General features: G+C 39.1%; 3 protein-coding genes across 3 annotated transcripts; 2 read left to right on the forward strand and 1 right to left on the reverse strand.

The window, feature by feature from the left end:
• Window positions 1-892: 892 nt before the first annotated feature.
• Window positions 893-7,206, forward strand: PKNH_0621500 (DNA polymerase zeta catalytic subunit, putative; the record flags this gene model as incomplete). Its single annotated transcript, XM_039113700.1, has 4 exons — window positions 893-988; window positions 1,214-1,312; window positions 1,437-1,482; window positions 1,685-7,206. 4 exons carry the CDS (start codon window positions 893-895, stop codon window positions 7,204-7,206), a joined length of 5,763 nt encoding a protein of 1,920 aa, XP_038969545.1.
• A 539-nt stretch (window positions 7,207-7,745) lies between these two features.
• On the reverse strand, window positions 7,746-9,896 carry PKNH_0621600 (pyruvate kinase. pyruvate kinase; the record flags this gene model as incomplete). The annotated part of the gene is made up of 1 exon (XM_002261851.1): window positions 7,746-9,896. One exon carries the CDS (start codon window positions 9,894-9,896, stop codon window positions 7,746-7,748), a length of 2,151 nt encoding a protein of 716 aa, XP_002261887.1.
• A 1,442-nt stretch (window positions 9,897-11,338) lies between these two features.
• On the forward strand, window positions 11,339-15,414 carry PKNH_0621700 (conserved Plasmodium protein, unknown function; the record flags this gene model as incomplete). The annotated part of the gene is made up of 12 exons (XM_002261853.2): window positions 11,339-11,574; window positions 11,750-11,864; window positions 11,998-12,096; window positions 12,218-12,426; window positions 12,595-12,731; window positions 12,909-13,015; window positions 13,162-13,227; window positions 13,415-13,520; window positions 13,843-14,058; window positions 14,267-14,568; window positions 14,691-14,968; window positions 15,159-15,414. 12 exons carry the CDS (start codon window positions 11,339-11,341, stop codon window positions 15,412-15,414), a joined length of 2,127 nt encoding a protein of 708 aa, XP_002261889.2.
• Window positions 15,415-15,583: the final 169 nt, after the last annotated feature.

Here is a 15,583-nt window from a genome sequence, read left to right on the forward strand (position 1 = left end):
TTTTTTATGGCAATTAAAAATAACTCTCCCACGTGAAGGTACCATGTCCCAAGGTTTTTTTGTCCACTTCCATATTAAGTTAAGAAGGTGCATATAAACTGAATTTTCACGAAACGCAAAGTCTTCGCATTTTATGTGGCACATGGAAAAAAGGAAAGGAAAGAAATGGTGCGCATATTTTGAGATATGCGAACGTGTAGGAATCGTAAGGCGGACAGAGAAGAACGAAATGGAGGAAGCTTTAAGTACCCTTTCGTACTTGCACATTTTAAGCAGTTGTTAAGAAAGAAAACTATTATTGCTCATTTTAAGTACCCTTTTGGCATAAAAAAGAAGAAAAAAAAAAAAAAAAAAGTTCCTTTTTCGGCCATCATCAGGGGTTGACTCCTGCTCTCGGGCTTTTGAAGTGAAAAAAAATGCACAAGAAAAAGAAAGTAAAATAAAATAAAAGGTGGCAATAAAAAAGAGAAGCGGCAGGAAAATGTTAACCCCCGAAATGGAGCATACATAGATATTTATTTACACTTTTTGCCGTTCGATCCGAAATGATCAGATGTATTTATGCGTATACACATTTGCGAACAGAAAAATTCATGCTACTCTAGTTCAGCTGCTTCCAGTTTTACGTTTGTTCAGAATAGACCGTGCCGTGCACATATCCTACGCCTTCTGTAGAACGATTATTATTTTTTTTTCTCCCTCTAACCCTGAACCTAATGAGCACACTTATTAGAACATATAAAATTCTTTTTTGGGGGAATAATTATCAACATGAACTTAATCCATCTTGTTTTTGCGCAAAAAACGTAGTTCAAACATTTAAGAATAAGAACCCCATTCCGTATGCCATCTTTTGCATTGCTTAAAATCCTTCAAAGCCAGAGCGTAAAACATGAATATAACGGAAAAACCGACAGCGTTCTTCGTGTGCAAGTTTTTGTTCTTTTACTACATTTATAGAAAGCCGTTCCTTCCGTTTGACCCATTGGTAATGTTGAAAACCCCAAAGGAGAAAAATTAAAAAATTATGTTGTGTGCATGCGCATGTGTGAATGGGCATGTGTACATGTATATATGTACAGGCGTGCGCACGTATTAAGAAGGAACGTACAAGAAAATACTTGCGCAGATGTTTTTTAACGTTTCCTTTTTTTTTTTTTTACGTATCGTAGCTGCGCTTATCATATATGCATTTTCCCCTTTTTCGTGATAGGTATGCAAAATAAACAATAGGAAGATTCCTCACGTGTGTGTCATTCAAATATTAGGTCTTAGTCATTATGGGCAGAGCGTCTGCTTGTATGTGCACGACGTAAGTTTCTATGGGAGAAAGAGGAAAACCTGTACGGGTGTTAATATACGCCTGCCAATGTGTGTGTCAAAACACTAGTGCATCCACTTGTTGCATTTGTTTTTTTTTTTTGCACATCTTTCAGTTCTTCCCATACTTTTACGTTTTAATACCCCCGGAAGAAAAATCAAGTAATCAATTTTGAGAAGGAAAAAATATAAATTTCCCTATGTTAACATGGAAAGCTTTTATAAGGAAGCTACTCTCCCCACTAAAGTTGAGCTCTTCACTTTCTCTATACATTTGTATATCCGTCCATTTTAGTAAAATGTACACATATAAGCGTCCCTGTGAACACATACATGTGCAATGAAACTTCCTTCATCCTGGCAGACACAAATCTTGAGTTCGAATTATGCCAATTTTTAGAAGAAGAATATGGAAAGGAAAAACAAGACAAGACGCAAAATGTGTGCATATACAACATCGAAAGGGTAAAAAAAAAATGCATTTATGGTTACAAGGAAGAGCCAGAGGAATTTTTAAAGATATACTTCCTATACCCACACACAATTCATTATTTCGCTAATTTACTGAAAAGGAAGTTATTTAAAAATCGAGCTTGGGACCTGTACGAGGTGCACATTAGTTATATGCTCCATTTTCTGTGCAGCAAGAATATTTATGGGTGTTCAGAAATTTATGTTGATAGAAATGTTTTTTTTCGAAGAGAGTTTTTTAGTGAAATAAATTTTGAATGTTTTGACAAAGAAGAAAAATGGAATGTGAAAAATAAATGCGACATGGAATGTATACAGAGGAACAAATACATAGACGAGGATGCTCCAAAATTTTTTACAAATAAGACGACAAATGTTAATTTTTCTAGTTTAAGAAGAGGAACGTCGTGTGATATCGAGTGTGACATACGACATGAACATATTCTGAATAACCAGATTTATTCCTATGAGTTTGAGAAATATCGGAAAAAATGGAGGGAAGAATTGAACTTTGATCTACCTGTCAATTATTTGGACTCCTTTGCGAAAATGTGGATGAAGGAGAAGAAACGGTGCCAAAGGATGAACCCCCATTTGGTGAAGGGCATTTTTAATTTTGACGATTTTGGGAAGGAGCTGAACATTGGCTCTTTTGATGTGCTGACCGAGAGGACGAAGAAACTCTTTGCCGATTTTTTGAAGTCGTTGGAGGGGGGCTTCCCGGTGAACGGTGGTACCAGTCAGATAATCGATGGTACCAGTCAGGTAAACGATGGTACCAGTCAGGTAAACGGTGGTACCAGTCAGGTAAACGATGGTACCAGTCAGGTGAACGGGGGTACCAGTCAGGTTAACGATGGTACCAGTCAGGTGAAGGGGGGTAGCAGCCAGACTAAATCGACTTGCGTCGACAAAAACAAAGCAGAAAAACGAGACTTGAGGCTACATAGAGAAAGCTCCCCTAGTAAGGGAGAAACCAAAATGACGCAGGAAAAGAAGCTGGAGGAGGGAAAACGCAAGTACATAGCTTCATTCGAAATTAACAATAAGAGGAAGGACATCATTAGGTACGTTCACACGAAGAAGCCACCAAAGATAAAGGAGTGTTACGCTATTTTGAACAATATGAATGGTACAGAAAAGAGAGGGGAAAGTGAAGAGGGCACGAGAGACGACGGAGTAATAATTAGTCAGACAAACCAAGAGGGGGTAAGAAAAATTTGGCAAAAGGGAGCAGTCGAGGAGGAAGATGTTCCCCTCACCACATCAAACAGGAAGACGCAGCAAAAGGAGAAAAAAAAAAAAAAAAAAATGAATATCAAATACGGAAATATATTTTTCCTTGAAATTCTCACAGAAGTGAAAAGAGAAAATCACAACTGTTCCAACTTTAGGGAGGACGAAATAAAGGCTATATTTTATTTGGTCCGAGATGAGAGACTTATGAATTATTACGGAGACTATAGTAACTGTATGGGTATAATAGCTGTCCAGCCATTCCATGATACTTTCCCCTATTTATTGAGGAAGGAGGAAGAAACAAAGCCAAAAGGTAAATTCCTCCCGGGGGTTGAAACGTGCAGCGATGGTGCGTATATTCATAGGGACTTGTTCAAGGCGCCACCTGGAGGGGACAAAACGGAAGGGAAGAAAGATACCCACGGGGAAGAAGCGAAAGATGTGGAGGAAGAAAAAAGGAGAGTTCATTTAGACTTAAACTACAATAATGTGAATATCCACATTGCGGAAAATGAAAAAGATCTTATAAAAAGGTTGATCGAAAAAATAAATTTTTACTCTCCACTAAGTATAGTTTCTTATGAAAACGACAAGTACAATGTTGGCTACATAAATCAGAGGTGTCTAGCACTAAACATGGGAAGCTTTTACGCACACATTAGCAAAGTAAACGACCAGGAAGAATTCACAGAACTGAATAATGCGTATAATAAAAATATAAAAGGTATACTTGTTGAGAGTTTGTATAAATTGTCAAAAGTTTCAAACACATCTTTTGAAAATTTGTGTAAGCATCATTTGAATGTGAATTTGCCCTCCATAAGTAGGTACACTTTGTCCTGTTGGTACAGCTACGTTGGTGGGCAATCACCAAATGATGGTAGAGACGCCAGGAACACTGTTGTTGATGGTGGTGTGGTAGGAGGTGTCCAGGGCCATGTTGTGGGCAACGGGTTGATCGATGTTAGGAACGATCATGTGATCGGTGGAGAGCCCCCGTATTATCCATACAGGCACCTAACCGTGCGATACTATTTGAAGAGGGTTAACTTGCTCCTACTCATATATGACAAAATTGGATACTTGAAAAGCAAGATGAATTTTTGCAAGTACATTCATGTAGATTTATTGTCCCTAATAAACAGAGGGTCACAGTTTATTACTGAATCTTTTCTGGTGAAATTGTGCATGCGGAATGGCTTCCTTATGTACTCTCCCTCAAAGAAGGAGATAATGGAACAAAGACCTATTTTGCATGTTCCCTTGGTCCTGCAGCCGAAGAGCTCCATAAACTTTTTCCCTCTGATGGTCTTCGACTTCCAGTCCCTCTACCCCTCTATTCTAATTGCGTTTAACATTTGTTACTCCACCTGCTTGGGCACGCTGACCTTCAGGAGAAGGTCAAATGCACAAATGTCAGAAGAGCATCAGCAGGAGCATCAGAAGGGGGTAGAGGTTTCCTTCCGGAGGAGCATTCCTGCGGAGAGTGTCCTCGAAGAAGGCGGGATTCCTCTCCCCCGTGGGGATAGCTCATCCAGCGACTTGCTTGATGGGTTGAATGTCCAGAGGGAGGCGGAGTCGACTGACCATTCGGATAATTCGAATGGGGCATCTAGCCACTTGGGGGATGAACCAGACGATGGATCAAACGACGAGGGTGGCGAATGCATCGAGAAGGTGTCACCGGAATGTGAATTTATTGCGAAGGGTTTGTGGAGCACATCAAATGGAGGGTCAAAACCGGGGGGCGTTTTCCCCCCTTCCAGTCTCCCTGAATCCAGAGAGCCAAATGATGAAAAAATTCCTGTACCAGGAGAAGGCCTTCCCAATTATGAATTCATAAGATTAGGAGTGAGGAAGACCCCACCCAATGTAAATAACATAGTGAACAAGTTACGAAGGGATGATGTACTCATAACAAGCAACAACACTGTGTATGTGAAGAAGAAGAAGAGGAAAGGAATTTGTACTCTTCTGCTGGAAGATCTTTTAAAGACAAGAATAATGCTAAAGAGGTGTATTAAAATTTATGATCAGAAAAAAGGCAGGAAGTTAGAAGAAATAATGGGGAAATTAAAATTAATACTAAATGTGGCCACAGGTTATATAGGAGCTAATTTTTCAGGAAGGATGCCATGTGTAGACATATCAGAGAGTATCATTTGTACTGCAAAGAATTCCCTTCTTTATATTATAGAATATATAAAAGAAAATTATGATTATGTTAAAATTGTCTATGGAGACACAGATTCCATTTTTCTGTTAAACGAAATGAACGATATTAGCTATACTTTTAGGATAGCCCAAGACATTTTGGAAAACGTGAATAGCATTTTGCCTTCTCCCATGTATTTAGATTTTGAAAAAATTTATTGCCCCTCCCTTTTGATGACCAAAAAAAGATACTTTGGATTTGCCTACAAAAAGGAGAGTGATGAAAAACCAACCCTGCAACTGAAAGGGGTAGAAAGCATGAGGTCAGATCAGTGCAATTTAGTGAAGAATGTACTTCTCCAGGTATATTTTATTTTTTACTATTTCAGGAATTTTTGCCACTTGTCCTACTGTTGCTGCTGTTGTGTCATGTGTAGAAACTTTTTCCCGAATTTTGTGTGCTCTTGTAGAGAGTGCAATGTGCATAGTACATCTCCATGCTTCTTGACGGAGATGGTGGAGGCGATTTTGCGCGTGTACGGAAAGGTAGTAAGAGGGGTTAACGGGGAGAAGGAAATGATGGAGGAGGAAGTCATTCCAAATGGAGAGTACGAATCGGAGGAACGCAAAAATAAGTTATACGACCATCTCATAGGCCTAATAAGCATCGAGAGCAATAACGTCATCCTCAAGTGCATAAATTATTTGTACAAAGTAAAGTTCTCCTTCCTGTGGCACATATTTACCCATTTCGACTTGTCTCTTTTTAAAATGGAAATAGAAAAAATGATCGAACAAGATTATGAAAAGATTATTAACCAGACAAATGACTGCTGTATTATGAACCCAAACAATATAACAAAAATTTGTCTTTGTGTAAAAGAAATAAATACAAAGAAGAAATGCGATAGGGGAAAATGCTTCTGTAATGTTAAGCAAGCTCTCCTTTTTTTTTGTCCCAAAGGACCTAGCGAAAATGGGGAAGGCACTGTCTTTGGCATGAAAGTGTTCTACACTCACCTAAGGATAAATATAAAGAGAGTACTGCGTGATTTATTTAACAGAATATATGATGATAAAATTTCTTACGATAATTTTATTATATACAAGAAAGTAAAGTTGGGTACGTACAAGGGTGAATTTGAGTGGAACGGAAGGAAAGTGCCCCTGCCGCCTCAAGCAGTTGTAGCAAAGAAGCTTTTAAAAATGAATCCCCATTTGGTAATCACTTATAAGGAGAAAATTCCTTTTGTTGTTACAAAAAAGTTGAAGGAAGATAAAATTTATGATTCCGTTGCGCACCCTTCCTGTATCAGGGGTATTTACAATTTTGTCAGGGCCATCCCCACAGTGGAGAAGCAGACCGAGGAATGCAACCTTCCAGAAGGCATATCGAGCCCGATGGGAAATGAACTCTTATGTAGAGACATACCACAAAATAATAAAAAAAAATTGAAGGAAATAAACTTTGATTATTACATTCAAAACTTAGTTATACCCCCTTTGAAGAGAATGTTGGATTTGCTCCCTTACGGTTCGCCCAATCTGGAGGAAATATTTTACACAACGAAGAGGAAGTACAATTGGGGAAAAGGCAAGATTGAACTTTTCACGAAGAATGCGGAGATGTTTGAGAGGAGTCGGTTGAATGGAAATGGTTTGTCCAGGGGCAGAGGATGGGATATATCCGAGGGGTGGAAAAGAGTTGAAGGAGGAGAGAGCCATTGTGAGCTACTCTTCCAGCGCGAACCTCACCACCACGACACGACAAATTGTAGTGTAAAAAGGGATGACACAGAAAGCGCCAAGACAAGAACACAAATAATTCAAAGTTATTCAGACGTGAACAGGTCACAAAGTATAATCAAACGCTTAAACAAAGTTTGCGTCCATTGTGCCAACTCCGAAGTGGAGGCATTGGCGTGTCAGTACGCGGTGCACTGTGATGTATTTTTTAAGAAAGTCATTTACCAAGAGCATATTTCAAGGAGTGAGGATAAGATAAGGAGTTTGGTGGGGTGATTCATCTGGAGCGGTGTTGTTCTTAGCGTCATGTGGTTTTCCTACGTTGCTTCTTTTTTGCTCCATTCGACCTTTCAAAGTGGCCTGTTTGGAAGAACGCCTTAATTTTCAGCAGAATGTAATTGGGTGTAGCATTTCTAGCTTCCTTACTTGGTACGTGTCTCCCATGTGTACGTACGCCCGTAGGCATCTTCCCTGATCTGACCTGACCTTACGCTATGTTGTTCTGCGTTATGTTGTTCTACGCTATGTTGTTCTACGATATGTTGTTCTACGCTATGTTGTTCTACGCTATGTTGTTCTACGATATGTTGTTCTACGATATGTTGTTCTGCGTTATGTTGTTCTACGATATGTTGTTCTACGATATGTTGTTCTACGCTATGTTGTTCTACGCTATGTTGTTCTGCGTTATGTTGTTCTGCGTTATGTTGTTCTACGCTATGTTGTTCTACGATATGTTGTTCTACGCTATGTTCCCTTGTGCACGTTATTGTGCGCTTCGCCTTCATCAATGAGTGTCCACACATGTACGCGGTTTATGTAGTCAAACACGGTTGGCAGAGGTAAAGCAAATTTGACGAGTTGTTAATATTTTTTGTAAAGGTGACAAGGGAATATTCCTCCGGCGCCTTGACGAACCCCTCCTCCCTGGAAACCTTACACCCATAATTAATAAGGGTTAGCAAATCATTTTTGTTTGAGTCAGTTAAATTAGAGATATAGGGGTAGACGCCCCAAGTGAGTTGTAGCTTTCTAGCTAAGGCAACATTTTCTGTTATGACAATGATGGGTGCTTTTGTTCGTAGGTTGCTAAGCTTTTGTATTTTTTCAAATTCATTCGAAAATAAAATTATGGATTTTAAATTTATGTTATTGCTTAAATCTCTTATGCTGTAAATCAGTTTTTCAAAATGCGAATTTCCTTTACAGGAGGGGGAGGCACTCATATCATGTGCACATTTCACCAGATTATTATTTTTCCTTTGTGTGTATTCATAATAGTAGTAATCATTTTCTACGTCTCTAATGACACTGTTTTGTGTGGAGGTCGTGAGGATGGGGTATTGGCCGGTGGCTGTTTCCGCTGAGAGCATAACGCAGTCGGATCCATCGTAGAGAGCTGTTGCAACATCTGCCACTTCTGCTCTGGTGGGTGAGGGTAAGAATCTCATACTTTCCATCATTTGTGTTGCCACGATCACCGGTTTGTTATATTTGATTCTACACAGATTGATAATTTTTTTTTGTAAAATTGGTAAGTTGGATAAGTTGGTTTCAATTCCAAGGTCTCCTCTGGCAATCATAATAGCATCAGACAGATTAATAATGCTTTCTATGTTTTTCACTGCGGATGGTTTTTCAATTTTCGACACGATAAATATGTTTTTGGTATTGTCACTTGGGGGGGGATTCCCAATGTCAGTCTTAATTTCAGTCTTAATGTCAGTCTTAATGTCAGCCTTAATGTCAGTAATTTCCGTGTTACCATTATCAAAACTATTTTGATATGCGCCATCGCTTTCTAGCTGATTTTCCGCTTTGTCAGCATCTACCTGCAAATCTTGATTTTTGTATACATCATAAATTTTTTTATACTTTTCATAATTCTTCAAGTAATAATGTTGATAATAATCCTCTACCTCCTTTATGTAGAAGTCGTTGGGATCATCGTATTCCTTCATTTGAAGCTTCTTCTCGTCGTAAATAAGTCTATCTTTTTTTACCTTGTTCTGAAAGAAATCGCTTTCGTAATAATCCTTGATAATAGTTTTTAAAAAAATTAAGTCATACTTTGTTTGAACAAAGGAATAACCTAAGAAGTCTACCCCTTCGTTAATACAAAACAAGATATCCTTAATATCTTTTTCATTTAAAACTTCAATAGGCATGATCATATTAGGAATACAGAAGCCCTTCTTGCTGTACAATTTTCCCCCTGTAATTACCTTTACTTTAAGGGAGTTATTTTGCATATTGGATTCTTCGAACTGATTTTCGATGACCTTCATTTTTAAGTTTCCATCATCTAGTAATATCATTTGTCCACTTTTTACATTTTTTAACAATTCGGGATAGTTCAGTTGCACCCTTTTTTCATTTCCAGGCATGTCTATCAAGTCGAAGGAAAAAATATCTCCCTCTTTCAATTCGACGAAGGTATTTTTCTCCATTGCATTTTTTTCACTTTTTTCAAATTCCCCTATTCGTATTTTTGGCCCTTGGATATCTCCTAAAATGCCAATAGAAGTATTATATTTTTTCTCTATAATTCGCAAGGAATTTATTATGTATTTTTTAATGCTTTTCAAACCATGCGAGAAATTTAACCTGAAGACATCAATTCCGCTAAGGTACAGCTTTTCCAGTTGTTCAAAATTCTCCGTTGCGGGCCCGATCGTAGCTATTTGTTTGGTTTTTGTGAATGATATTTTGTCCTTCTTGTTTAGACTGCTCATATCCTCTTGGTTTGAAATTTCTACGTTAGCTGTTTGCGTGTGGACTTGTATATTTTTTTTTCTTCTCATTTGCTTGGTTATATGAGTGTTGCTAAGGAAGAGTTGCCCTCCTGAAATGCACCTCTGAATGTGCGCTTTACTAAACGGGGCGTTGGCCCTTTCGTATTTCACCATGCCTTCGACGAGCAGTGTAGCCAAGTGGGCGACGAGAAGTAACCGCTGTGGCTTCATGGTGTTCTTTTTGCTTATACCTTGGATTGTGTTTGTGTGTGTATGTATGTATATATGTGTGTATATATGTATGTATATATGTGTGTATATATGTGTGTATATATGTGTGTAGATGTTGGTGAGTCACTCCCGTGTGGTACACTGTACTACTGGGCTCCTTCGCGGCTAAGGGGGTGTAGACTGTTCACCTGTTCGTTTACGCGTGTGGGACGTCCCCCTTCGGCCGGGTAGCAGTTTCCAGAAGAGCGCAACTTGCTTTTCCTCCTGATTCGATACGATACGATAGGATAGGATAGGATTATATCCTATTCGCTCTCCTTATGGTAACTATTTTCCCCTCCTACGTCGACCGCATTTTTTATTCGCCCTGTAGAGCGAACGACGATCAGTTCAATTCGCCTTGTAGCCACTCTACCAGTTTGCCCCAAATGAACGTTACGTGGCCACCTTTGATGGCCCCAACTGATTAAAGCTCCAAAACTGCGTACCTCTGGAGGTGAAAAAAATTGGCACTTTTTCAACGTTTAATTTGGAATGTTAATTGGAGAAAAGGCCCCTTTCTACATTTTTTTTTTTTTTTTTTTTTTTCCGTTTTGAAATGTGTCACAACGCGCTGTTTTTTCCTTCGCGCAACAAACTTGAAAAGGTGATCATCAATATGTGGAGGCAATTTTTTGTTCTTGCGCGGGGGGAAATACACCCTCGTCAAGGAATGGTTACTCATTTGGTAATTTTTCATGGGGGAATTTACTCCCCCTTTGCTCCGTACACCTTCGAGGATGAATGGAGTACTTAGTCTACAGCGCGCTGTGCGTATGTACCATCATAGGGTTTAGGGGATAGGCACCAATGCCTACGTATTTTTTTCCGTTGCAAAATGCTAGTCCCCAAGTGGCAGGGGTCTGACAGAAGGCAGTGACGATATGATGTACATTTTCCAAATTGGAAAATGCCGTAGAACTTTCTTTTTTTTTTTTTTTTTTTTTTTTTTTTATCGTCTTGTAAAAGAGGAACAGTTCACGGATGAGAGACAACTTGGGTCTTTCCTGGGGGGTGGGGGGGCTCTTACTATGTGGGTTGGGAAGCGGTATATGCGTGCCCCCCCCCTGTTGATTTGTACTTCTTTTTTTTTTTTTTTTTTTTTTTTTTCGCACCATTTCCGTGTGTATCAGTGTTCTTAAGATGTGCAATTGCTGTGGACATAATTTCGCAACGAGGCACTACAACACTGTGCGTACATCGGAAGGAAACGAAATAGTTCATTTGAATTTTTACCAATCCAGGTGTGTTCTCAGTTCACTCTATATGTGTACGCGATGATTAGTAGGACATTCCCCCTCCATAACGCTGTTGTTATCTCCATTTGGTGAATAAAAGATATGCCTTTTTTTTTCTTTTCAAATTGTGTGTTTACGCATCCTACATCAGCGCGCAAAAATACAATGCTCTTTAATAAATATAAAAAGAAGTTCACAAACACGAAACGGAGGTACTGCGACCTGCCTAAAATTGACTTGCATAAGAACAGAAAAATATTAAACCTGTTTGCAGACGATGAATCATTAAGAAATCTGATTTTAGAGAATTATTTTAAAATAATTTTGGAAAAGGTTTTTGAGAATTTCCAGAAAAAGAACTACATCTTCGAGGTGTTTATCCATGTGGACATTCTAAAATTGTAATGGCTGCATGAATAAGCGGAATGAGGGAGGGAGCGACAAAACAGACACAACCATGTTACTCGATTGGTGTAGATTCTTTACGCATGGTGCTCTTGCGCACGTTCAAGGTTATTTGTCTCCGTTATGTGTGCTTCCTCCACAAATGGCCTTTTCCCCCCTTCCTAAATGCAGAATAGACTCCACAAACTATGCGGGCTGTTATATTACGAAGAATTTCGTCGCGTTTACTAACGCGTTTAACGAAATTTCCTACTCCCTCTTGTCCGAATTTGGAATGCGCTTTAAGGTGCGTCTGTGGGGAGTATTTCCATTGAGTGTCTTTCCTCTGGGTCCCGTTCATTAATATGTTCATGGGTTCTTTCCACCCATTACCCCCTCCCCATATATACACATACGTACATACACACAAACATTTATAGAGAGAAACACCCGAGGACGACATGGTGGAATACCTGAACATTATCATAAGCTGCAAATTCATTTTCATCACGCTTATTCCGATGAACACCCCATTAAAGGTAATATTTTTTTTTTTTTTTTTTTTTTGAGTGGATGCAGAAAACGCTGTAGTTGTCGGATACAAGAATTTCTTCTACGTACAAATATGTGATAATCTTTGTTCACTTTGAAAATTTGCAGACCGATTGCATCCTTAACCTGGCAAATGTGAATAGCCTGGGGAGCCCTTTCTATCATGTGATTGAACTAGTTAATGCGACACTGCTGGGCAAAGATAAGAAGAGCTTTTTGTATAAGAAGCTGTACATGAGAGTATGTGATTGTTCAGGGAGATATTTGGCGCACCAGAATATAATTGTGAAAATTAATAAGCTTGGGGAGATGGACAAGTAAGCGCTCTTTTGGAGGGGGTACCTCAAGGGGGCAAAAGGAAGAGACAGACAAGGCAATGTGGAGAGAGGAACAAGTACAAGTATACGGATACGCCGCCACAACAAGCGGAGAAGTGCATCACCATAGTGGAGGCACCATCATGGAGATATTCCACCTATTCTCAGCAACAAAGCAGATAAAGAAGTGTGCGAATTATGCTACACGAAGGAGTACGAGGAAATGGTTCAGAAGAGGCAATTCAAAAATTTTTACCTCTTGAAGTTTTCCTTCACGCGGGCGATGGATGAATACAACAGCAGGGGTTATGCCAAGCATATGTTATAATTAGATGAGACGTTTCTATTTGTTCTTTTTATTTTACGCTTCGACCATTCACGAATGTTCATTTCTCCCACACTATGCACTTCACAAACACACGCTCGTATTCTCATTTAACATTTCCTTTTTCTTTTTTTCTTCTTTTTTTTTTTTTACCAAGACGAATGCACAACGTTTGACGTTTTATATCAAGATGTTTTGGAAAAGAATGAGACATTTGAAATTGGGCTCAAATACAATTTGATAGTTGTATCAATACCTAACCAGGTTAAGTTTCCATTTTCAGACTGCTGCATAAAACTATTTTATTCTATTTGTCTTTTATGATTACATGTTATGTATATCTTAATTTACCATTTTCCTTCATTTTTTTTTTTTTTTTTTTTTTTTTTTTCATATGTACCTTACGACAGCCAAATAGGAACAGCATTAAGGGTGCGCGCGTCGGGAACCTTTGGCTCCTGAATTATAGGAAGAACGTAATTTTGGAGAAAAGGGAGAGAAGGCATCTCGATATTTCATTTCTCCATAGCGCAAGCGTGTGTTATGCCTTCTTTTTGAGTTGTGCAAAACTGGAAGCCTCTATGTTGGAGGCTCCGCATCGTACTATACCCTCACAAATACAAATATACACTGACGATCTTGCTCTTGGGTGTCTTTCCCAAGAAAACGAAAAAGCTCGAATGCAGGTCGCTGTCGGTGATAGAAGACACAAATCTGATGTTGTCCACAGAAAGATTCAACTGTTTGCTACAACCCCAAAATTTAGAAGGTGCACTACTTTTACATCGGCCTTATAGGAAATGGTGTTTATATGTTTGTGTATTTATGTGTGGGGCATATGGTACAAATGTGAAGCTTGTTCAGGATAAATTTGCTCTCTCTTATTTTGAATATTTACCTCTTCATCATCATCCTCATCGTCGTCGTCATCATCGTCACTATCATCCTCCTCCTCATCATCGTCACTGTCATCCTCCTCCTCATCATCGTCACTATCATCCTCCTCATCTTCGTTACCATCTTCGTTACCATCTTCGTTACCATCATCGTTACCATCGTCGTCGTCCTCCTTTCCTTTTCATACGCTGTAGATATGAACAGAATTATAAACGACATCCTGAATCTTCCTCCCAAGAATTCTTGCTTGAGCAATATTTGCCGAACGACAAAGCTAACCTTAATTTTGATTAGCATATGCAGTAACGTTCTGAGATATGCCAAGTTAGATACGTTTGCCCACGACTTATACAACAAGCTGAACACAAACAAGTGGGTGGGCGCGGACGCCTCTCGTCATGTGCTTACAGGTAAGTAGGAAAAAAATGAAGTAATTGAATGAGTACATAAATGAGTTGTCAAATGAACAGATAGTTACGTAGGAGAGTTTATAGCCTGGTTAACGAGGGGATCAATCATGTGGAAGGCGGAGCAGCCTATTTGAGCTAAGATATGTTTTGTATACTTATGCACACTATGTACACTGTGCACCCCCTTTGTTTATTCCTACTCGTGTAGGAATCAGAGCCCCGCACTGCTTCTTCATTTGTCTAGATGAAGTAATAATGGAGAACTTAGTGAAATTTTGCAGTTATTTTTGTAATATAAAAATATTGCATGTAAAAGCAGAATCCTTCAACATTCTGTTTACACAAAAGTACGACATCCTCGTGATAAACATAAATAATTTGAATAGCCTTCAAATTAACGTGTTGGTGGATTTGATGAAGAATGGCGTGTACAGGTGGAAGAAGGCGCTCTTCCCTGTGTGCACCACGTTTTGGGTGTACGCGGTGAAATCCTACATACGGAGTGAGCAGGTGAGGCATGACCAACCGAAGTGCTACATGGGGGTGCTCATTCATATGCACCTATTTGCGTAAATATATGAGGATGATTGTGTGTTATGTGTCGACAAACGGAGTCACCCCCTATTTGGCAGGAATTCAACACCTATATTAAGGGGAATCTTCTGGCACGCTTCGACTTTTTATTCGAACTGAATTTTGATGATGAAGACGACATCATCGAGGAGGTGTTAAGAAGCACAGATGAAGGTGGAAAGGAAAATTGCAATTTCTACTTTGACCTGAATAAAAACTACTCCTATTTGAAGAAAAACCATTTGATCGATTTTGAATTCAAGGGGATGTGCAGGGAAACTAAGTCTATCATCCAGAAGTACTTCAGCATGGCTGCCGACTTGTCAACCTTGACTGTGTAAGGGGAAAAGAATAAACCTTCCTCCTTTTCTTCCTTTTTCTTCCCTTTTCTTCCTTTTTCACCCTTTCCAGTTTATTTTCATTATATTTTACCTTTTTCCGGATTAACGTGTATAACGTGTATAACGTGCATAGAGCTAAGATGGAACCCGTTAAACTTGTTTACCTTTTACGCTTCGCTTGTTCAGGCACCACATAGGGATATGCGAGCTGCTATGCATTAGTGCATCTCTCCTTTTTAAGAAGAAGGAATGCCTCATTGAGCATGTCGTCTTGGGATTGTTTTTGTACGACAAATTCGTATCTTCTACAAAAAATAAGTTAACCCAATTTGACAAGAACATACTGGACAGTGTGATGAATTCGCGGGAGGAGGGCTGCTCCTTTCAAAAGTTAATGAATTATTTTTCCTCCTATTTGGGTGCAACGATGAAAATGCAGTGAGAAGTGAAGAGTACACAGGAAAATAGCTACACGTAAGTATATATGTATATATATATATATACTCTTAAGTACTAAGCCAGTTTGCTTTCACCCCCGACTAGCGGATTGCAATGCGCCAATTTGTGGTGGAAACTGATGTTAAGGAGAAATGTAGACATAATTCATTTCG

Source organism: Plasmodium knowlesi (genome assembly GCF_000006355.2).
Source record: "Plasmodium knowlesi strain H genome assembly, chromosome: 6".
In the NCBI taxonomy this organism is placed as follows: Eukaryota; Apicomplexa; class Aconoidasida; order Haemosporida; family Plasmodiidae; genus Plasmodium; species Plasmodium knowlesi.